Raw genomic sequence first — 25,611 nt, 5'->3', positions numbered from 1 at the left:
AATCAGATGTCTGTTGGGATGCCCATGTCTCTGGGTATTCAACAGGAACTGTTTGGTTAGCGTCTCATTTCTCTCCCTGATGGGGAGTATTCTCGCCTCATTATGTAGATGGTGTTCTGGGACCTAAGAAGACAGCCCGTGGTGGTTCTGAGATCAGTATTTTGGCAGGCCTGTAGCTTCTTGCAGTGTGTAGTTTCTAGGCTTGGCGACCATATAGGGGACGCGTAGAATGCAATCGGCTGGCCAATTGCTTTGTACGTGGTAATGAGCGTTTCTTTGTCTTTTCCCCAAGTACTGCCAGCAAGAGATTTGAGGATTTTATTACGGCTCTGGATTTTCGGTACAATTGCGGCTGCATGCTCACCAAAATGTAGATCCTGATGTTGTCACGGTCCATGCCTCTGCACCATATAGCAGGACCGGTACGATAAGTGACTTGTGGAGTAAATGATGTATATTGGAACGATTTTCCGTCATCCCTTGTCAAATTTGGTTTTGAGACAAACCGGTTTCGGCGTTGTGCCATCATCAGTGTCGATTTTCGTTCTGATCTGTTGTTGTCATTTGTCCTGTATTTATAGTTCGTAGGTATATGAGCAGGTATTATGAAATTGATGCTTGTGTATATTTAGTTATGTGTATGTGCTGTGTGTTCATTCAGAGCCGAGGGTGGTTTACTAATCGATTTGTGTGGCTGACTGGGGTAGGTAGAAATCTGTGATTTTAGTCGTTTGACCTTCTTTGTCGGTTTTTTGTTTTGGTGTGTTAATTGTTTTGTGTTTATTTGTTGTTGTGTGTTTGTCTGTTGTACCTGTGTGATTAAGTTGTTTCCTGTAAACAAGTTTTAAAGGCTCGAATATTGTGTCAGAAATTGTGTTTATCTGTTCGTTTATTATTCTACCGTTGAATGTTTTCTGTTTGTAGATTTCCATGTTTTCGAGTACGTTGAGGCGTCGGCCTTTTGCTTGTATGTGAATAACCCTAACTGTTTTATTGACGTTTGCTGGGGAACATTCATTCTCGAACATGTGATTCGCGAAGTTAGACTCGGGTATAATGTTTGGATTCCGTATTTTTTTGTTGTAATCTCTAATATGTTCTCTAAACCTCGTTCTTATTTGCCGTCCTGTTTGTCCTATGTAACTATGCTGGCATCCGCAGGTAAGCTTGTATACGCCGTGGCTGCTAAACGGATCCTCTGAGTTAATGTTAGTTCTTAGTTTTCGCCCTAGATTGTTCGATGTTTTGAATGCTGTGTTAATGTTGTATTTTTTAAAGAACTTTGCCAATTTATATGTTGCTTTTCCAGTATATGACATAGTCGTCCAGCTATTATTTTCCTTTTCATTATTTCTTTTTGGTTCTCCATTTGTCCTTCTGAGCTTATCTACTAGTGCTTTTTTATATCCATTGTTTGCAGCGATATTATATATGACCTGAAGTTCTCTCTTATATGCCTCTTGTGTAAGAGGTGTTCTTTCAAGTCTATGTATCAAGTGCCTTAATGCTGCATTTTTATGCTGTTGAGGGTGATTTGAGGTATTGTGTATTATTGTGTCGGTGGCCGTTGACTTTCTATATATGTCATAGTTAAATCTTTTGGCTTCTTTATCAATATTTATCGAGAGGTCTAGATAGTTGATTCCTCCGTCTTTTTCGGTTTCCATTGCAAATTTTATATTTCCGTGCTGCTTGTTGAGGTACTCCAGTACAAGCTCTTCGTTATTAGTAGTTAAAACGCATATTATGTCATCCACGTATCTAGCATAAAATGACACGCCTAATTTGGACTTCAGCTCCTGTATGTACCTTTCTTCCAGATTTTGCATGAACACTTCCATAAGAATTGCTGATGTGGGGCTTCCCATTCCAAGACTGTTTGTTTGTCTATATATTTTATTGTTGAATTGAAAATAGTTTTGACGTAAAGTGGTTCTTAGCGTTTTTGTGATTTGCATACTTTTCACTTTGTTTTTTGTGTTATGAACTATTGTTGAGCTAACTATGTCCAAAGTCTCCGATAGTGGTATAGATGGGTATAAATCTTTTATGTCAAAAGATACCAATTTGCTGTTTCTTGTTAGCTCTACGGTCTCGAGTCTCTCTATTAGTTCTGTTGTGTTAGCTATTGCATATTCGTTCCTTAGCTCCAGAGTATCTATCAATATCGTTTTTAAATATTTGGATAGTTTGTAACATGGTGCGGATTTAAAATTAATGATGGGCCTCATTGGCGTGTCCGGCTTGTGGATTTTTGGTAGCGCAACCAGTGGAGGAGCCGAAGGGTTCATTTGGACCAATCTATGTGCCATGTTAGAATCTACTATATTTTTTGCACTTTTTATAGCAACTTTGATTTGTTTTTGGTATTCATCTGTGGGATCCTCTCTCATTCTACGGCATTTCATTTCCTCTATGAGATCCTCGGTTTTGGATATATATTGCTCTTTTTCGATTAGCACAGTGGTATTTCCTTTGTCCGCTTTCGTTGTGACAATATTGTTTTTCCTTAGTTTATGCTGTAGGTTCTTTATTGTTTTCTCCTCTGTATTCGATTTTTGTCCTTCCTGTGCTTTTACCTCCTTTTTTATGATTTCCCTGCACATGCGTCTTGCGTGCTCCTGTTCTTCCTGTGGTATCAATGATATTGCGATCTCCGCATCTACAATCGCTTCCTCCGTTTTTCTTGCTGTATTCTGGTCCATGATGGAGCATGATCTTCGTTTGAGAGAAAGGATTTTACTTTTCAATTGCTTACTGAGTCTGAAGTTGTTGGCAAAAGTGATTCTTAATATAGGTTTTATACAATAGTACCGTGTGAACGCAATATTCAAAATAATGTTTCCTAAATGCGAATTGGGTACTGGTTGAGTGGTTCGTCCTTGATGTCCTTTTGATAGAACACCGGGTTGTTTGGTGTTGGATTATTGGAGTTTAGTTCTTTAGCAAGTTGCAATTCACGTATCTACCTATCTAAGTCTAGAGGTAGAAGTGGTGAGGAATTATACTTAACTTATAACCCTGCCCGTAGTGCTTTAAGTAATTTCAATATGAAGGATATCAGGCTTACGGATTGTTCTCATTGCAGGCAAAATCTGGGGATAGTCAGAACAAATGTTGGAGCGGTTGATTGAGCATCTGCAGCAAATTTGGTTACAGTGCATTACACATGGTTGTATAACTGACAGGCGGGTGCAAACATAGCTAAAGATAGTTGTGACCTTGGGACGACATTGTCAAGGTTCTAATATTTTAAAAGAGCTTTAAAATAGAAAGCACTTGTATGGTACACAGACTTGGCGAATGTGCTACAGGTTATCAGAGCATTAGTATTTCGACCCGAATCTTTCAGGCGGAAATATTCGCAATAAGTCAGGCGGTACTTTAGGCAATATCCTTGTCTGAGATAAAATCCTCTCTGGTATCCGTTAGTGTGGAGAAATTGAATCGCAAGCAATGCCACCAGGCTGTCCTGGAATCCGGTGCACAGAGAATTGGATGGAAATAAGCAGGCAGACAACTAAAGCAGGAAGGCAAGTACTGCCAAGTCCATAGGACTAGACCCCCTTATAGCAAAAAGAACTCACACAATAAAGGGTAAGTTTCGGAGGCAAGATGCGTATCTGAATAACCAACACTGGATTTAAACCACAGAGTTGCGAAGCAAATACATTGATAGGGGTATACAGCACTAAGCGCTATAAATATATGATAAATACCTTCAAAAGTAAATTAAGATATTAACGTATATTCAAAGGCCACGGCAGACTCTTTTAAGACTGCGGAGCACATCCTTCTCGTATGTGATGCCATTGCGAGTAGGGCACTAAAGATATTCGACTCATTAAAGCTGGATAGTAAAAAAAAATAAATGTAGGGCGCGATAACCTCCGAAGAGATCTAAGGCCGAGCTGGATAGTAAGCTATGTGCCTTTCTTCGATGAGTTGTCAGCGCAATTCATACAGATCATGCAATTCTACAACCCAATTGTCAACTTCACCTACCATAATCCTGTTTATTTAGCAGGCGAGCCTCTGGATCTGATACAATATTCCTCACGGATGGGTTTGAATGACACTGAACCTCATATTTGGTCTCATCAAATCGTTCCCCAGGTGAACCGTGGAACCTTAAGCACCATCAACGGCGACAAAACTTGTCTGCGTGTACTGGAGATGAGCACACAATGCAAGCGAAACACACGTTACAGTGTTGAGCCTTGATAAGTAAGAGTTCAACCTGTTACAATACATATCGAAATAGAACTAGAGCCCTGGTAAGTCTGCTGATATCACCGGGCCTGAATCGGCAAACATATTTTTGGATTGTGTAGAGATGATGTTGATTTTTTACATAAACTGTTTTCAAAATTTTTCCCGTCTAACTCCTGGAATTTTGCATACTACATTTTAGATTCGTGGATGTACGACTGAAGAGTTTTTTTTTACCCTTTATGTGCGAGATTTGCCCACTTCGCCTTGTAGCGAGTTATCTCCTAAAATAAAGATAAAAATAAATCATAAGTGTAGATAATAGTGCTGATATACATAAATATTATTGTGTCCCCAAATATATATTTTATGTTTGTCTTAGATTTTTTAATTGAACAAATAAAAAACTTATAAAACCCAGAAGCAGTTTTAAAGTTATTGTCCCATGACATCACAAAATGTGCTTGATAACTGAAGTTTATTATATGAACAAAAGATTTTGCCGTTTTTTGAGAAATATACCTTAATGCGCGAAAAATTTATGATAAAGCTCTCAGAAAAAAAAATCAGCGAAATCGAAAATTCCGATTAGCCCTTGCACGAGGTCCTACAGCCAGAACCCTCAGGAACTCACTAACTTCAAGGGGGGTTTCCTAACAATGGTTGGTCCTTAACAAGTTCTGCGAAAGCATTTCCTTTACATATGAAAGCCTTGACAGAAATAATTCGTCTCTCGTCCCCATGAATTCAAAGAGAAATTTAAGCTCCGGCTAAACCTGGCCATCCTTAGGATACGAATTTCGATACGATACTTCACTTTTCAAAGTGGGGTCGCCTGTCGGCAGTGTTTGGCACGCACTCCGAGTGTATTTCTGCCATGAAAAGCTCTCAGCGAAAACTCACCTGCCTTGCAGATGCCGTTCGGAGTCGGCATAAAACAAGTCAGTCCCGTCCCGCTAATTTGTAGGAAAAATTAAAAGAGACACGACGCAAATTGGAAGTGAATCCCGGCCTAAAATATCTTCGGAGGTTATCGCGCCGTACATTTATTTATTTTTTTTACTTCACCAATCTATACTTTTGAAAGTCGATACCAATACTTTATACCCGATTCTTTTATGGCGATTCTTTTTTGTATCGAGTATTTCGACCCCAGTATCGTACCGAACTTTAGATAAAAGGTGGGGCATGCATGCAAGGTAAGAGCTAATCCACCAAATAGACAGCGCTGTTTGTCGCTCTCTAATTTCTTTCTCGAATCGGAACAAATTTTGCGCTAAGGAACTAACTTCACAGTCCTGTGTCGCATTTACTAAGCTTTTGGAATTTAAAACGAAACGAAATGTTGAGCGGCCTTCTCGTAAAAGACGGAAACTAAAAATTTCACGTATAGTGTAAGTCAAGCCCTTCCTCTACATGGTGATTTTTGGAGTTGATCACTGTTTTAATCTAGGTGTGCGTTATGACTTTTGTATGCCCATTTTTTAAATTTCGTATGATGTTAGAAATCCCTAAAATCTCGGGATAACCTCCCAAGGATCACGGGATTTTCGGGACTTAAAAATTATCGGGGTCCCGAGACTATCATTCTTAAATACTAGACATACATACAAACACAAAGTTAAACCTGCTTATTTCTTTGTGTTTATAGGCTTTAAAGTAACAACAACAATCAGAGGGCAATAACATCGCACTGTGAAGACAAACAATGAATTAGAACAAGACGATCGCCGAGTATAGTCTATAGACCACACAGCTGATATCAGTGAAAAAGTTTCAATTTAGTAAATTAACGGAATACATAGGTACTTGCAAAATATTTATAGACAAATGTAAATCGTTGGAGATAAACCTTTGGTGCAAAACGTCGTGGCGTGGATTTTAATTAAAGACATTGGCATATGGAAATTAGATAGTAACGAATTAACAACGCCATCGGGGAGGCTTATGAGGCGCACATGTTTAACGGTATAGAAATAGTAAACTGGTATAAATTATCCTCGTTGGTGTTCGAAGCGCATTGCAAAAATGGTAAAAGTGAATCAAAAATTTTTGCCAATTAAGGCACATTTCTTTTTCTTTATGGCGGGTGAGTTTTTATTTTGAAAACCTAACCAAACGATGCTCCTTAACACTCATGTTTTTTTCACATCAGCAATGGGACCTATCCTGCCACAATTATCGGTTTATGGAAAACAGTTGGGCGTTTCTCCGGATATTATGGGCTATATCACTTCGGTATTGCCTATTATGTATGTGATAGCTAAGCCTATTGTTGGTTATGTTGCAGACTATTTTTCGGTAATTACATCTCAAGAAGTATTTGGGGTAAAAGTCTGGAACAGGGGTTGACTATTGATACGCGTCCAAATATCGGGAGAGGTGTCAAAAGGTGCGTATTGACCTCGACAACAATAATCCGAAGGCGGAAAAGAAAAATGTTATCTCTGTCCGGTGATATTTGCAATAAAAGTTGGTAATTTTAATGTGGTTGTTGTAATGTTGTTGTGCACTCCAAAAAAATTTGTGTACAAAGTGGTTTTGAAGGGATTTAATTTTCATCCAGGCCAGGGTTATTTTTTATAAGCGCGGCAGGGGGCCGCTAATGCAGAAAGGTGTGTTGCTGAGTCGGCGATAGACGTCCCAATAAGTTTGGGAGAAATCAAAAGGAGACAGGAGTTGCATATGATCCGTCAAGCAGGAAAGGCGTGGACAAAAGCGCGGGCTCCTACATTTCTAAGATCATGTGCAAAGCCTATGATATTAGACTCATAAAGTGGCTCATATCTCTAAAGAGAGAAGACTTAAGGCTCACGATGGGCATTCTGACTGGACACTGCTTCTGGCGCCACATGCTTGTAAGTTAGGCCTCGTTAGTAACATCAAGTGTAGGAAGTGTAAGCTGCAGGAAGAAACGGTTGAGCACGTTCTGTGTTCATGTCCTGCGCTCACCAGGTCAAGGATCCAGCTATTAGGGGCGGCAGAGTTGCCAAATCCTGAGGCAGCAATTAAGTTGGGTCCTAGAAAACTTCTAGTATTTGCCAAGAGGACGGAATTATTCTATAACATATGTCCTGGCACCTGATTGGGGTTCTTCCGTTTGGTCGTCAAACACATTCTGGTAACACTATGGACACATTCAGTCTATGTGAGGTCTTTATTGACCGGCCAGTTCAACCTAACCTAACCCCCGGTTTCGAAGGGATACGTATTAAAGCTGAAAACAAAAGTTGCAAAGACTTTGAGAAAATGTTTAGTTTAAAATGTCAATCAATGCTGTCAATCAGTTTGAGTATAAAAATGTTGCTCCTTTTTGCTTTTTTTTATTAATTTCGTCACGAAACCCAAAATTGTAAGTCCTTAAAGGAAAATAGATAGACCCACCATTAAGTATACCGAAATAATCAGGTTGAAGAGCTGAGTTGATTTAGCCATGTCCGTCTGTCTGTCTGTCCGTCTGTCCGCCTGTCTGTTTGTATGCAAACTAGTCCCTCAATTTTTGAGATATCTTCATAAAATTTGGTGAGCGGGTGTATTTGGGTGTCCGATTAGACATTTGTCGGAACCGGCCGGATCGGACCACTATAGCATATATCCTCCATACAACCGATTTTTTAGAAAAAGAGGATTTTTGTAATATATTACTCAATTTAACAGATTGAACCTTCAAACTTCACCATATAATTTCGTATATTGCACATATTGTTGCCTGAAAAAATTGATGAGAACGCTTGTATATATAGTATATATCCCCCACAACCGATTGTTCAGATAAGAAACTTTTCGTAATTGCTGCCCTATTTTAAGAGCTAGAGGCTTCAAATTTCAACGAATGCTTATGTATATATCATATATTGTTGTCTGAAAAAATCATACAGATCGGTGGTATATATAATATATATATAGTGGTATATATAGTATATATATATAGTATATATATATATTTTCGCAATTTTAGCCCCATTTTAACAGCTAGAAGCTTCAAATTTCACCGAATGCTTACGTTTATGGCATATATTGTTGTCTGAAAAAATCATAGAGATCGGTTTTATATATAGTATATATCTCATACAACCGATTGTTCAGATAAGAAACTTTTCGCAATTTCTACCCCATTTTAACAGCTATAAGCTTCAAATTTCACCGATTGCTTGCGTATATAGTATATATTGTTGTGTCAAAAAATCATAGAGATCGGTGATATATATAATATATATATGATGGTATATATAGTATGATGGTATATATAGTATATATGTATTTTTTTTTGCGATTTCGGCCCCATTTTAAAAACTAGAAGCTTCAAATTTCACCAAATGCTTACGTGTATAGCATATATTGATGTCTGAAAAAATCATTGAGATCGGTGGTATACATATGTAGTATATATCTCATACATCCGATTGTTCAGATAAGAAACTTTGCGCAATTTCTTCCCCATTTTAACAGCTAGAAGCTTAAAATTTCACCAAATGCTTACGTGTATAGTATATATTGTTGTTTGAAAAAATCATTGAGATCGGTGGTATATATAGTATATATCTCATACAACCGATTGTTCAGATACGAAACTTTGCGCAATTTCTGCCCCATTTTAACAGCTAGAAGCTTCAAATTTCTCCAAATGCTTACGTGTATAGTATATATTGTTGTCTGAAAAAATCATTGAGATCGGTGGTATATATAGTATATATCTCATACAACCGATTGTTCAGATAAGAAACTTTGCGAAATTTCTGCCCCATTTTAACAGCTAGAAGCTTCAAATTTCACCAAATGCTTACGTATATAGCATATATTGTTGTCTGAAAAAATCATAGAGAGCGGCGGTACATATATTATATACCCCATATAAACTGTATTTTTGCCCCTTTTTTACGGCTAGAAGCTTCAAAATTCATAAAATTTCATCAAATAGTTACGTTTACGTCATATATTGTTGAAATACGTGATTCGTAGTCATAGTTTTTACACGCAGACCACAAAAAACCTGAATCTTTGCACCCTCACACAAAGTACCTACCTATTTTTATACCTTTCATGAAAATGAAATGGTATATTAATTTCGTCACGAAACCGAAAATTGTAAGTCCTTAAAGGAAAATAGATAGACCCACCATTAAGTATACCGAAATAATCAGGTTGAAGAGCTGAGTTGATTTAGCCATGTCCGTCTGTCCGTCTGACCGTCTGTCTGTTTGTATGCAAACTAGTCCCTAAATTTTTGAGATATCTTGATAAAATTTGGTGAGCGGGTGTATTTGGGTGTCCGATTAGACATTTGTCGGAACCGACCGGATCGGACCACTATAGCATATATCCTCCATACAACCGATTTTTCAGAAAAAGAGGATTTTTGTAATATCTTACCCAATTTAACAGATTGAAGCTTCAAACTTCACCATATACTTTCGTATATTGCACATATTGTTGCCTGAAAAAATTTATGAGATCGGTCGTATATGTAGTATATATCCCCCACCATCGATTGTTCAGATAAGGAACTTTTCGTAATTACTGCCCTATTTTAAGAGCTAGAGGCTTCAAATTTCAACGAATGCTTACATATATAGCATACATTGTTGTCTGAAAAAATCATAAAGATAGGTGGTATATATAGTATATATATGGTGGTATATATAGTATATATATATAGTATATATATATATTTTCGAAAATTTTAGCCCCATTTTAACAGCTAGAAGCTTCAAATTTCACCGAATGCTTATGTATATGGCATATATTGTTGTCTGAAAAAATCATAGAGATCGGTTGTATATATAGTATATATCTCATACAACCGATTGTTCAGATAAGAAACTTTTCGCAATTTCTACCCCATTTTAACAGCCATAAGCTTCAACTTTCACCGATTGCTTACGTATATAGTATATATTGTTGTGTCAAAAAATCATAGAGATCGGTGATATATATAATATATATATGATGGTATATATAGTATGATGGTATATATAGTATATATATATTTTTTTTTTGCGATTTCGGCCCCATATTAACAACTAGAAGCTTCAAATTTCACCAAATGCTTACGTGTATAGCATATATTGATGTCTAAAAAATCATTGAGATCGGTGGTATACATAGTATATATCTCTTACAACCGATTGTTCAGATAAGAAACTTTGCGCAATTTCTTCCCCATTTTAACAGCTAGAAGCTTAAAATTTCACCAAATGCTTACGTGTATAGTATATATTGTTGTCTGAAAAAATCATTGAGATCGGTGGTATATATAGTATATATCTCATACAACCGATTGTTCAGATAAGAAACTTTTCGCAATTTCTACCCCATTTTAACATCTATAAGCTTCAAATTTCACCGATTGCTTACGTATATAGCATATATTGTTGTCTGAAAAAATCATAGAGATCGGTTGTATATATATTATATATCTCATACAACCGATTGTTCAGATAAGAAACTTTTCGCAATTTCCACCCCATTTTAACAGCTATAAGCTTCAAATTTCACTGATTGCTTACGTATATAGCATATATTGTTGTCTGAAAAAATCATAGACATCGGTTGTATATATAGTATATATCTTATACAACCGATTGTTCAGATAAGAAGCTTTTCGCAATTTCTACCCCATTTTAACATCTATAAGCTTCAAATTTCACCGATTGCTTACGTATATAGCATATATTGTTGTCTGAAAAAATCATAGAGATCGGTTGTATATATATTATATATCTCATACAACCGATTGTTCAGATAAGAAACTTTTCGCAATTTCTACCCCATTTTAACAGCTATAAGCTTCAAATTTCACTGATTGCTTACGTATATAGCATATATTGTTGTCTGAAAAAATCATAGAGATCGGTTGTATATATAGTATATATCTCATACAACCGATTGTTCAGATAAGAAACTTTTCGCAATTTCTACCCCATTTTAACAGTTATAAGCTTCAAATTTCACCGATTGCTTACGTACATAGTATGTATTGTTGTGTCAAAAAATCATAGAGATCGGTGATATATATAATATATATATGATGGTATATATAGTATATATATATAGTATATATATATATTTTTTACGATTTCGGCCCCATTTTAACAGCTAGAAGCTTCAAATTTCACAAAATGCTTACGTATATAGCATATATTATTGTCTGAAAAAATCATAGAGATCGGTGGTATATATATTATATACTTCATATAAACTGTTATTTTGACCCCTTTTTTACGGCTAGAAGCTTCAAAATTCATCAAATTTCATCAAATAGTTACGTTTACGTCATATATTGTTGAAATACGTGATTCGTAGTCATAGTTTTTACACGCAGACCACAAAAAACCTGAAACTTTGCATCCTCACACAAATTACCTACCTGTTTTTATACTCAGTTGAGCAGAGCTCACAGAGTATATTAAGTTTGATTGGATAACGGTTGGTTGTACATATATAAAGGAATCGAGATAGATATAGACTTCCATATATCAAAATAATCAGGATCGAAAAAAAATTTGATTGAGCCATGTCCGTCCGTCCGTCCGTCCGTCCGTCCATTAACACGATAACTTGAGTAAATTTTGAGGTATCTTGATGAAATTTGGTATGTAGGTTCCTGATCACTCATCTCACATCGCTATTTAAAATGAACGATATCGGACTATAACCACGCCCACTTTTTCGATATCGAAAATTTCGAAAAACCGAAAAATTGCGATAATTCATTACAAAAGAGAGATAAAGCGACGAAACTTGGTAGATGAGTTGAACTTATGACACAGAATAGAAAATTAGTAAAATTTTGGACAATGGGCGTGGCATCGCCCACTTTTAAAAGAAGGTAATTTAAAATTTTGCAAGCTGTAATTTGGCAGTCGTTGAAGATATCATGATGAAATTTGGCAGGAACGTTACTCCTATTACTATATGTACGCTTAATAAAAATTAGCAAAATCGGAGAAGGACCACGCCCACTTTTAAAAAAACAATTTTTTTAAAGTAAAATTTTAACAAAAAATTTAATATCTTTACAGTATATAAGTACTTTATGTCAACATTCAACTCCAGTAATGATATAGTGCAACAAAATACAAAAATAAAAGAAAATTTCAAAATCGGCGTGGCTCCGCCCTTTTTCATTTAATTTTTCTAGGATACTTTTAACGCCATAAGTCGAACAAAAATTAACCAATCCTTTTGAAATTTGGTAGGGGCATAGATTTTATGACGCTAACTCTTTTCTGTGAAAATGGGCGAAATCGGTTAATGCCACGCCCAGTTTTTATACACAGTCGTCCGTCTGTACTTCCGCATGGCCGTTAACACGATAACTTGAGCAAAAATCGACATATCTTTAATGAACTTAGTTCACGTGCTTACTTGAACTCACTTTATCTTGGTATGAAAAATGAACGAAATCCGACTATGACCACGCCCACTTTTTCGATATCAAAAATTACGAAAAATTAAAAAAATGCCATAATTCTATACCAAATACGAAAAAAAGGATGAAATATGGTAAGGTAATTGGATTGTTTTATTGAAGCGAAATATAACTTTAGAAAAAACTTTATAAAATGGTTGTGACACCTACCATATTAAGTACAAGAAAATGAAAAAGTTCTGCAGGGCGAAATAAAAAACCCTTAAAATCTTGGCAGGTATTACATATATAAATAAATTAGCGGAATCCAACAGATGATGTTCTGGGTCACCCTGGTCCACATTTTGGTCGATATCTGGACAACGCCTTCACATATACAACTACCACCACTTCCTTTTAAAACTCTCATTAATACGTTTAATTTGATACCCATATCGTACAAACTCATTCTAGAGTCACCCCTGGTCCACCTTTATGGCGATATCTCGAAAAGGCGTCCACCTATAGAACTAAGGCCCACTCCCTTTTAAAATACTTATTAACTCCTTTCGATTGATACCCATATTGCACAAACGAATTCTAGAGTCACCCCTAGCCCACCTATATGGCGATATCTCGAAACGGCGTCCACCTATGGAACTAAGGATTACTCCCTTTTAAACTACTCATTAACACCTTTCGTTTGATGCCCATATTGTACAAACAAATTCTAGGGTCACCCCTGGTCCACCTTTATGGCGATATCTCGAAACGGCGTCCACCTTTGGGACTAAGGATTACTCCCTTTTAAAATACTTATTAACACCTTTCTTTTGATAGCCATATTGAACAAACAAATTCTAGGGTCACCCCTGGTCCAACTTTATGGCGATATCTCGAAACGGCGTCCACCTATGGAACTAAGGATTATTCCCTTTTAAAATACTTATTAGCACCTTTTATTTGATACCCATATCGTACAAACGCATTCTAGAGTCACCCCTGGTCCACCTTTATGGCGATATCTCGAAAAGGCGACCACCTATACAACAACCACCACTCCCTTTTAAAACCCTCATTAATACCTTTAATTTGATACCCATATCGTACAAACACGTTCTAGAGTCAACCCTGGTCCACCTTTATGGCGATATTTCGAAACGGCATCCACCTATAGAACTAAGGCCCACTCCCTTTTAAAGTACTCATTAACACCTTTCATTTGATACCCATATTGCACAAACGAATTCTAGAGTCACCCCTGGCCCACCTTTGTGGCGATATCTCGAAAAGGCGTCCACCTATAGAACTAAGCCCCACGCCCTTTTGAAATACTTATTAATACCTTTAATTTGATACCCATATTGTACAAACAAATTCTAGAATCACCCCTGGTCCACCTTTATGGCGATATTTCGAAACGGCGTCCACCTATAGAACTAAGGCCCACTCCCTTTTAAACTACTCATTAACACCTTTCGTTTGATGCCCATATTGTACAAACAAATTCTAGGGTCACCCCTGGTCCACCTTTATGGCGATATCTCGAAACGGCGTCCACCTTTTGGACTAAGGATTACTCCCTTTTAAAATACTTATTAACACCTTTCTTTTGATAGCCATATTGAACAAACAAATTCTAGGGTCACCCCTGGTCCACCTTTATGGCGATATCTCGAAACGGCGTCCACCTATGGAACTAAGGATTATTCCCTTTTAAAATACTCATTAGCACCTTTTATTTAATACCCATATCGTACAAACGCATTCTAGAGTCACCCCTGGTCCACCTTTATGGCGATATCTCGAAAAGGCGACCACCTATACAACAACCACCACTCCCTTTTAAAACCCTCATTAATACCTTTAATTTGATACCCATATCGTACAAACACGTTCTAGAGTCAACCCTGGTCCACCTTTATGGCGATATTTCGAAACGGCATCCACCTATAGAACTAAGGCCCACTCCCTTTTAAAATACTCATTAACACCATTCGTTTGATGCCCATATTGTACAAACAAATTCTAGGGTCACCCCTGTTCCACCTTTGTGGCGATATCTGGAACCGGCGTCCACCTATGGAACTAAGGATTACACCCTTTTAAAATACTCATTAAGACCTTTAATTTGATACCCATATCGTACAAATGCATTCTAGAGTCAACCCTGATCCACCTTTATGGCTATATCCTTAAATGGCGTCCACCTATAAAACTATGGCCCACTCCCTCATAAAATACTCTTTAATGCCTTTCATTTGATATAAATGTCATACAAACACATTACAGGGTTTCCCTCGGTTCATTTTCCTACATGGTTATTTTCCCTTATGTTGTCACCATAGCTCTCAACTGAGTATGTAATGTTCGGTTACACCCGAACTTAACCTTCCTTACTTGTTTATTTTATATTTATCTTAAAAATCGTTAAGGTATGTAGATCTGTTCACTATATATTTCTTATCTTATACATCCGATTATTCGGAGATTACGAACGGGATAAGATTGTTGTTCAGCCCCATTCATGAAAGGTATGAAGTCTTCGGCACAGCCGAAGACAGTCCCGTCCTTACTTGTTTATACTCAGCTGAGCAAAGCACGGCAAAAACAACGCAGGATGAATATGGACTTCCATATATCAAAATTCTAACGGATAGTAGAGCTGCAAAACGGTCGGTGGTATTATTGATAATTTTATTTTTCGAACAACATCCATGTTTTTCGGAGCGTTAGTCAATAGTCGGCATTTCATGAATTTTTGTAGAATACTTTTACTCATAACCTTTGATTGATTACAGGATTCTGACAGCAAAAACCATATATTATAAATATTATTAGGCATCGATGCACTACGACCTTCAGGTTTTTCTCCATATAACGAAGGCATTAAGAGTCATGCCACCACAAAATGTAAACCGGCATTCCATCTTCCAGATCAAAAAAGCGACATATACATATGTGTATCGGATACATTTAATTTACTTAGGTCACATCGCGAATCAAAGTGTTCCGTATAGTACCCAGTGAGAGTTCGTAGGGTCTTTCTGCTTAGCTCAATTAGTTTAGGTGATACTCTCGTTGCTGGAAGTATAAACAATTTGGCCTCTCTTTTCATTGGACATTTAATCCAATGTCGTCTGAACTGCTTTGTTTCTCAGTAACTAGTGGTTTCCATAGTGTGTGCCTTTCTGATTTCACAGAAGGGCTCTCGACTATAATATGCTGCTAAAACACCCTGATTGGGTAGGTAGTCTTCCTGTGCATTACCTTCATGTGCCTGATGCCTGGGATCCCATCCGTACAAAACCCATTTTTTTTTTTTTGCTCCCGAATTATTAAGAGCTCGACTAGCTCCACTAGTTTAGAAGTAATTGTGCAAGACTATAAGGTTGCTTGACACTTGAAAGTTCATTGAGATTCCGAGCAAAGGGGCATTGCATCGCGAATTTGCAATGCGGAATGTCCTAGGAATTTTCTTTTTACTAACTAATTTAATTCAATGTTGTTGTTTTTAATAATGTTGGTTCCCAAATAAACGAAGTATTTTACTATTTCGAAATTATGGCTGCCAGCAGTAACGTGGTTGCCAAGGCGTAAATGCGCTGACTCTTTGCCCGATGATTGCTGGTACTTCGTTTTATCCTCCTTCATTTATTTCCTTTATTCATTTATTTTCTTTTTAAAATAAAAAAATGTAAGGCGGGATAACCTCCGAAGAGATTTTAGGCCGAGCTTCTTTTCCAATTTGCGTCGTGCTCCTTTTAGTTTTTCCTACAAAATGGCGGGACGGGACTTATTTCTTTAATGCCGAAGTTTTCACTGAGAAGCTTTCCATGGCAGAAGTACACACTGAGTGCTTCCCAAAAACACTGCCGAGGGGCGACCCCGATTAGAAAAATTGTCTTCTAATTGATAAAAACTTGTTTCTAAAATTTTGATGCTGCTTTGCCCGGCGCGTGAACCCAGGGTCTTCGGTGTGGTAGGCCGCATTATCTTTTTACTTTCATATACAAAAAAAATATATTTCACACACATTTTGTGAAAATTGAAACTGGTCAGCATCTGAAATACAATAGTTTTGAATTTATCGAGAGCCTTTTTTAAGCTACCGAAAGACACCACTACTGATAGTTTATTTATTTATTTATTTATTTAAATATAGTAATCTTTGAAATACAATGTTTCTTACAGACTACATGACGAATTAAATATATTTACAAAATAATTGTTTAAGTTAAAAATTCATTTAATTGCAATTTGAATTTAGATTTTCCAATTGAGAAATCTATATTTAAAGAATTCGAGAACAAATTAAACTCCCGTAAGGTTCTGATGAGAGGAGCATAATATGCATAGTTAGTCCTCACACATTCAATAAAAAACAAATCATTACTTCTTAGGCTCCTCTGTGGAACCAAGAAGTTAATTCGTTGTAAAAGAGTCGGAGCGTCTACTATACCTTGAATGATGTCAAACACAAAGCTAAGCGAAAGCAAGATTCTTCTGTTATCCAACGTCTTCAGGTTAATAAGGAGACATCTAGCATTATAAGACGGAATAGGCTCTTCAAAGTTTAATCTGCGCAGAGCAAATTTTATGAAGGTCTTTTGTACCCGTTCTTGCCTCTTTATATGGCAATCGTAAAATGGTCTCCATATAAACACAACGTATTCTAACGTGGAACGAACCATCGAGGTGTAAAGAAGTTTTAGAATGTATGGATCAGTAAAATCAGTACTGCAACGGCGTATAAAGGCAAGCATTGCGTATGATTTAGCAATTGCATGATTTATATGATCATGAAACATAAATTTGGAGTTAAAAATTACTCCTAAATATCGTAGTTTAGATTGCGTAGCCAGTTTAGATCCATTAATATCATATGATGTAGGAATTAATGAACGGGATTTTGAAAAAGTTATGTGAAAACATTTAGTAATATTGAGTTGCAGGTGGTTTATTCTGCACCAACTGGCTACATTGTCCAGATCATTTTGAAGACTATGGGCTTTAGAAATACACGAAATTTTTAAAAATATTTTCAGATCATCCGCATACAAAAGGAACTCAGAGGATAAAAAACAGGAAGATATATCATTAATAAAAATAACAAAAAGGAGGGGACCTAGGATACTGCAGCAGTTGTTGTGAACACGAGAACTCCCCCAGCGGGTAAGGGGGTCAGAATATACCCGCGGTAGGTATGCCTGTCGTAAGAGGCGACTAAAATACCAGATTCAAGGGGTGTGTAGCGCAACCCTTCAGGTTGCCAGCGCAATATATAGCTTCTCCAAACCCAATTGTCAACCTCACCTATCCGCGGCGAATCCTGTTTCACTAACAGACGAGGCTCTGGCGATCCCAAGCTCCTCATGGAACTTGGGGGTGGGTAGGGAGGGGATGGCCTGAAGGTTTAATGTGGCCACATAAACCGTTCCCGAGATGGTCGGGCTAGCACTTTAATGGTGCTGTGGTACCGGAGCGTACCGGATCTGTATCCGGCAAAGGACCATCACATCGATAACACTCCCCAAAGCCTTCGGGGAGCAACCTTATCGCTACAAAAACAACAACAACAACACGAGAACTTGAGTCAATTTTAAGATACCGTTATTGTGATTTTGCACGTAGTTTCTTTGGGTTCATCTACCATCCATATTTAAAACTACCACAATCGGATATAAACAACGCCCACTTTTTGCATGTAAATATAGATACATGCAAATTTTTGAAAAACCATTCAAGGTTCGAATCGAGCTCAAGGCCAGAACAATATTTTTTTCAAAAGATAATTATTGTTATTTTTTAATTTTTCTAAGTTTGAAAAATTGTATTTTGTTTTTGGAATAGTAAGTAGAAAATTTTTCAGACAACCTACCATAGCTGCGCAGATAGATCCATTTCGAAGGGTGCTAAGCCTTCATCATCAGTACGCTTTAGGCATGCTGCGCTAACCTTTCGAAATGGATCTATCTGCGCAGCTATGGCAGGTTGTCTGAAAAATTTTCTACTTACTATTCCAAAAACAAAATACAATTTTTCAAATTTAGAAAAATTAAAAAATAACAATAATTATCATTTGAAAAAAATTATTGTTCTGGCCTTGAGCTCGATTCGAACCTTGAATGATTTATCAATAGACCGATAAAAACAAAAACAATTTTTGAAAAACTGAAAAGTTCTTCTACGTTTTGGCAGCCATAACTGAAATACCTAAGAGTTGATATATCTATATAAAAAACAACTCAGTGCACTTATGTACTTCTTTATCCCAGAAAACCTTTTTTAATAATTTGGGAAAAATTTAAACAACGTGACATAACGACGGACAAGGCGACATCTGTTTCGATTATACCTTGTAAATCTCTTCAAAGCAGGCATGCTTAACCAACGAACCGATATCATTTCGTTACGATAATCAACGTTAATAAACGAAATAAAAACATTTCGTTTCGTTTATTAACGTTAATTATCGTAACGAAATGATATCGGTTCGTTGGTTAAGCATGCCTGCTTCAAAGCCTTTTCTCCCGGGAGTGAGAGTCGAACCCGCACTCCTACGATAGTTGAAATGGTTACAAACGCACTCAGCTACGTCATGCATTAGTTGTTGTAAAGTTTTTTCCAATTCCCTTCTTTTGCATATTTTAATCCAGGCATGCTTAACGAACGAAACGATATCATTTCGTTACGATAATCAACGTTAATAAACGAAACGAAGTCACTTCGTTTCGTTTATTAACGTTAAGATCGTCAAATTAACGTTAATTTGACGTTCTTAACGTTAATAAACGAAACGAAATGACTTCGTTTCGTTTATTAGCGTTGATTATCGTAACGAAATGATATCGTTTCGTTCGTTAAGCATGCCTGTTTTAATCATTTTACACATTGCATACTTCGTATGCAATTATGTGTTAAAGCTATGCTTGTTGGTACGGCGGTTTTCAAAGAAACTTTGATTGTTGTTGTTTTTGTTCTATTTATAGAACTACAACGAATTAACCAATTTTGTCTGTTTGTATTATTTAATCGGAGATTGATTTTTCCCAAATTATTAAATAAATTATAAAAATTAAAAAATTGCTTCAAATCAATGTTTTCATACATTTAAAAAAAGCAATACGGGCAATCCCCGATTAAATAATACAAATAGTTCCTAACGTTGGAGAAATATTGTATTTTACATGGAAAATTATAATATAGTTCTATAATGCATTTCGAATCGAAAACTAGGTTAGAATTCGACTGTGAAACGATTCGAATAACACTAGAAATGCGATGTTATGATTATTGTCACAGTTATCGATTATTTGCACGACATGATCAGTCATCCTTAGTGTTATACAAACAAAATAAAAATACTGAAAAGTTGTGTGGAAATATTATAAGTTGCGAAATAAGTTACTCCTTATTTATAATAATAAATACTATTAAGTGAAAATAAATCAAAAAAAGTTAAAAGGAAAGCGAGCAAATTATTGAAGTGCTATTTGAATGGCATGAAGAAAATGCTTCCTTGTCAGTACCTCAAATCAATGCCGAGCTAAATCCTGAGGAAATAAGTGCCCAGCAAACACAGTTTCTAACGTTAGAGAAATATTGTAATTTTACATTAGAATTCTAATATAGTTCTCTAATGCATTTCGAATCAAAAACTAGGTTAGAGAACTAGGTTAGAATTCTACTGTGAAACGATTCGAATAACACTAGAAATGCGATGTTATGATTATTGTCACAGTTATCGATTATTTGCACGACATGAACAGTCATCCTTAGTGTTATACAAACAAAATAAAAATACTGAAAAGTTGTGTGGAAATATTATAAGTTGCGAAATAAGTTACTTCTTATTTATAATAATAAATACTATTAAGTGAAAATAAATCAAAAAAAGTTAAAAGGAAAGCGAGCAGATTATTGAAGTGCTATTTGAATGGCATGAAGAAAATGCTTCCTCATCAGTACCTCAAATCAATGCCGAGCTAAATCCTGAGGAAATAAGTGCCCAGCAAACACAGTTTCTAACGTTAGAGAAATATTGTAATTATACTCAGTTGAGCAGATTGGATAACGGTTGGTTGTACATATATAAAGGAATCGAGATAGATATAGACTTCCATATATCAAAATAATCAGGATCGAAAAAAAATTTGATTGAGCCATGTCGTCCGTCCGTCCGTCCGTCCGTTAACACGATAACTTGAGTAAATTTTGAGGTATCTTGATGAAATTTGGTATGTAGGTTCCTGAGCACTCATCTCAGATCGCTATTTAAAATGAACGATATCGGACTATAACCACGCCCACTTTTTCGATATCGAAAATTTCGAAAAAAAAGAAAAAGTGCGATAATTCATTACAAAAGACCGATAAAGCGACGAAACTTGGTAGATGAGTTGAACTTATGACGCAAAATAGAAAATTAGTAAAATGTTGGACAATGGGCGTGGCACCGCCTACTTTTAAAAGAAGGTAATTTAAAATTTTGCAAGCTGTAATTTGGCAGTCGTTGAAGATATCATGATGAAATTTGGCAGGAACGTTACTCTTATTACTATATGTACGCTTAATAAAAATTAGCAAAATCGGAGAAGAACCACGCCCACTTTTAAAAAAAATTTTTTTTAAAAGTAAAATTTTAACAAAAAATTTAATATCTTTACAGTATATAAGTAAATTATGTCAAGATTCAACTCCAGTAATGATATGGTGCAACAAAATACAAAAATAAAAGAAAATTTAAAAATGGGCGTGGCTCCGCCCTTTTTCATTTAATTTGTCTAGGATACTTTTAACGCCATAATTCGAACAAAAATTAACCAATCCTTTTGAAATTTGGTAGGGGCATAGATTTTATGGCGTTAACTGTTTTCTGTGAAAATGGGCGAAATCGGTTGATGCCACGCCCAGTTTTTATACACAGTCGTCCGTCTGTCCTTCCGCATGGCTGTTAACACGATAACTTGAGCAAAAATCGATATATATTTACTAAACTCAGTTCACGTACTTATCTGAACCCACTTTACCTTGGTATCAAAAATGAACGAAATCCGACTATGACCACGCCCACTTTTTCGATATCGAAAATTGCGAAAAATGAAAAAAATGCCATAATTCTATACCAAATACGAAAAAAGGGATGAAACATGGTAAGGTAATTGGATTGTTTTATTGACGCGAAATATAACTTTAGAAAAAACTTTATAAAATGGTTGTGACACCTACCATATTAAGTAGAAGAAAATGAAAAAGTTCTGCAGGGCAAAATAAAACACCCTTAAAATCTTGCCAGGTATTACATATATAAATAAATTAGCGGTATCCAACCGATAATGTTCTGGGTCACCCTAGTCCACATTTTGGTCGATATCTGGAAAACGCCTTCACATATACAACTACCACCACTCCCTTTTAAAACTCTCATTAATACCTTTAATTTGATACCCATATCGTACAAACTCATTCTAGAGTCACCCCTGGTCCACCTTTATGGCGATATCTCGAAAATGCGACCACCTATACAACAACCACCACTCCCTTTTAAAACCCTCATTAATACCTTTAATTTGATACCCATATCGTACAAACACATTCTAGAGTCACCCCTGGTCGACCTTTGTGGCGATATTCCGAAAAGGTGTCCACCTATAGAACTAAGCCCCACACCCTTTTAAAATACTCATTAACACCTTTCTTTTGATACCCATATTGTACAAAGAAATTCTAGGGTCACCCCTGGTCCACCTTTATGGCGATATCTCGAAACGGCGTCCACCTATGGAACTAAGGATTACTCCCTTTTAAAATACTCATTAACACCTTTCTTTTGATACCCATATTGTACAAACAAATTCTAGGGTCACCCCTGGTCCACCTTTATGGCGATATCTCGAAACGGCGTCCACCTATGGAACTAAGGATTACTCCCTTTTAAAATATTCATTAATACCTTTAATTTGATATCCATATCGTACAAACGCATTCTAGAGTCACACCTGGTCCACTTTTATGGCGATATTTCGAAACGGCATCCACCTATAGAACTAAGGCCCACTCCCTTTTAAAATACTCATTAACACCATTCGTTTGATGCCCATATTGTACAAAGAAATTCTAGGGTCACCCCTGGTCCACCTTTATGGCGATATCTCGAAACGGCGTCCACCTATGGAACTAAGGAATACTCCCTTTTAAAATACTCATTATCACCTTTCTTTTGATGCCCATATTGTACAAACAAATTCTAGGGTCACCCCTGGTCCACCTTTATGGCGATATTTCGAAAAGGCGACCACCTATACAACAACCACCACTCCCTTTTAAAATCCTCATTAATACCTTTAATTTGATATCCATATCGTACAAACACATTCTAGAGTCACCCCTGGTCCACTTTTATGGCGATATTTTGAAACGGCATCCACCTATAGAACTAAGGCCCACTCCCTTTTAAAATACTCATTAACACCATTCGTTTGATGCCCATATTGTACAAACAAATTCTAGGGTCACCCCTGGTCCACCTTTATGGCGATATCTCGAAACGGCGTCCACCTATGGAACTAAGGATTACTCCCTTTTAAAATACTCATTAACACCTTTCATTTGATACCCATATCGTACAAACGCATTCTAGAGTCACCCCTGGTCCACCTTTATGACGATATCTCAAAACGGCGTCCACCTATAGAACTAAGGCCCACTCCCTTTTAAAATACTCATTAACACATTTCGTTTGATGCCCATATTGTGCAAACGCATTCTAGAGTCACCCCTGGTCCATCTTTACGGCGATATCTCGAAAAGGCGTCCATCTATAGAACTTAGGTCCACGCCCTTTTAAAATACTCATTAATACCATTCATTTGATACCCATATCGTACAAACGCATTCTAGAGTCAACCCTGATCCACCTTTATGGCTATATCCCTAAATGGCGTCCACCTATAGAACTATGGCGCACTTCCTCATAAAATACTCTTTAATGCCTTTCATTTGATACACATGTCATACAAACACATTCCAGGGTTTCCCTCGGTTCATTTTCCTACATGGTTATTTTCCCTTATGTTGTCACCATAGCTCTCAACTGAGTATGTAATGTTCGGTTACACCCGAACTTAACCTTCCTTACTTGTTTTACATTAGAATTCTAATGTAGTTCTCTAATGCATTTCGAATCGAAAACTAGGTTAGAGAACTAGGTTAGAATTCGACTGTGAAACGATTCGAATAACAATAGAAATGCGATGTTATGATTATTGTCACAGTTATCGATTATTTGCACGACATGATCACTCATCCTTAGTGTTATTCAAACTAAATAAAAATAGTGAAAACTTGTGTGGAAATATTATAAGTTGGGAAATAAGTTTTTTTATTTATAATAGTAAATACTAGTAAGTGAAAATGAATCAAAAAAAAAAAATTAAAAAAGGAAAGCAAGCAGATTATTGAAGTACTATTTGAATGGCATGAAGAAAACGCTTCCTCATCCGTACCTCAAACCAACGCTGAGCTCAATTTCTACGTTCGGTTTTAATTTATTATAATAGAAAAAGCCTTTGAAATATGTTCATTCTTAATACATAAGCTTATAACCAAACTATTTGGTATAATGAAACAATGAAAATTTCGCTGATTTTAAATAATTGAACTTAATTGCGCATAACTTCAAAATTCTCATTAGAAACTCATTAGAAATTGATGTTAGAATTCGATTACGAAGTCCCCTTTTTGTCGAGAATGCTATAATTCGCGACAGTTTCGCAAATCATCCTCTAACCTTCTACCTTAGAGAAATACATTAGAATTCGATTCGTCTTCTAATCGTTTTCTAACCTAAATGTTTGTTAGGTAAACACGAAAAAATCAATTAATAAACACTTTCACTTAGCGCATTTAGTCATAGTCAAAATAAAATAGGTTTTAAATTAAGTTGCAGCTTTTTTTACGGATAGCTCATAGAAAAGTATGTAAAAGAGCTGCAACCTAATATAGAACCAATTTTATTTTGACTATGACTATACGCCATTGTTTATAAAAAGTTCTGATTTAGTTTCTAAATCCTTCTAAACGATTGTGCATGCAATATTTATAATATTTGGTATTTACGAAAATCACGCAATATTAACTGAACACGTACTTGCAAGAGCTTGCGGAAAATATCGTAACCATCAGGGTAAGTGGGCAACATATTGTTACCGCTACGTGCTTAGTAAGTTAGTTTATGAATAGAAAATAACACAAATTGTGTATATATACAAGTTTATAAGAATTTACAAACTGTACTTGAACTTTTTAGCCTACACAAAATTGCATTGACATTTTCTTTTTAGTTAAATTTTTTTTTAAGTTGTCGGTTATGCTCAGAATAAGGCCGTTACTGTCAAAAAATAAAACTAACTAAGCTGTACGGTCTCAGCTGAGCAAACATTGTTCGGTTACATCCGAACTTAACCACCTTACTTTTTTTGTGGTACATACTTTAATAAAATACATATATACATATTTGTATGAGTTTACATTATAACTTTTTCTCTAGCACTTTCGAAAATTTATTTTCGCTTTGATGATCATCTTGATGACGCTGTCCTATGCTGCTTTCTACTTTGTGCCAACTGTAGAGTCACATGCCATCAATTTAGAAGCGAGAGATGTTTGGAGTGTCAATTTAGAAAACTCAAGTGTTCCCAGCTGTTCTCCAGAGGTATGTGAAAGTATGTATGTATGATAACACAATAGCATTAAGGCTGTTCCAATGTATTACGAACATACAAGGAAGAAAATGACACCTGAAAGAATGGCGCGTATTCATAGTGAAAATAAAATGGGTTCTAAGGGGCCAATTAATGGTGACTTACAGCCATAAAACCATAACCAGATAAAACAGCTGACGAACCTACCTTATGGAAATCAATGTAGTCGATTAATGGTGCCATACCATAACGCGCTTCCCAAGGCAGTCGGTTCTATGTACCGGAGCGACTCGGGATTTTTCCCGACCAAGGACTGTCATTTCAGTGTGACCCCATCTAATTTGT

The 25,611-nt window shown here is 36.3% G+C and overlaps 1 protein-coding gene across 15 annotated transcripts in view; it reads left to right on the top strand.

Moving 5' to 3' along the window:
* LOC137244078 (major facilitator superfamily domain-containing protein 6) overlaps positions 1-25,611 on the top strand; it is a 113,973-nt gene that overhangs the window by 75,991 nt on the left and 12,371 nt on the right. For 7 of the 15 annotated variants that reach the window (XM_067772594.1, XM_067772596.1, XM_067772595.1 and 4 more), the window contains exons 2-4: positions 5,864-6,301; positions 6,368-6,513; positions 25,113-25,277. In XM_067772594.1, the coding sequence (XP_067628695.1) occupies positions 6,241-6,301; positions 6,368-6,513; positions 25,113-25,277 (372 nt within the window). In that variant the 5' untranslated portion in view covers positions 5,864-6,240. Of the gene's footprint in view, positions 1-3,088; positions 3,534-3,573; positions 3,598-5,863; positions 6,302-6,367; positions 6,514-25,112; positions 25,278-25,611 lie in introns of those variants that run through there. The other 8 variants (XM_067772602.1, XM_067772605.1, XM_067772606.1 and 5 more) reach the window with 4 other exon arrangements.

Source organism: Eurosta solidaginis, chromosome 3 (genome assembly GCF_040869045.1).
Source record: "Eurosta solidaginis isolate ZX-2024a chromosome 3, ASM4086904v1, whole genome shotgun sequence".
In the NCBI taxonomy this organism is placed as follows: domain Eukaryota; kingdom Metazoa; phylum Arthropoda; class Insecta; order Diptera; family Tephritidae; genus Eurosta; species Eurosta solidaginis.
This window is presented reverse-complemented; position numbering and strand designations above follow the sequence as displayed.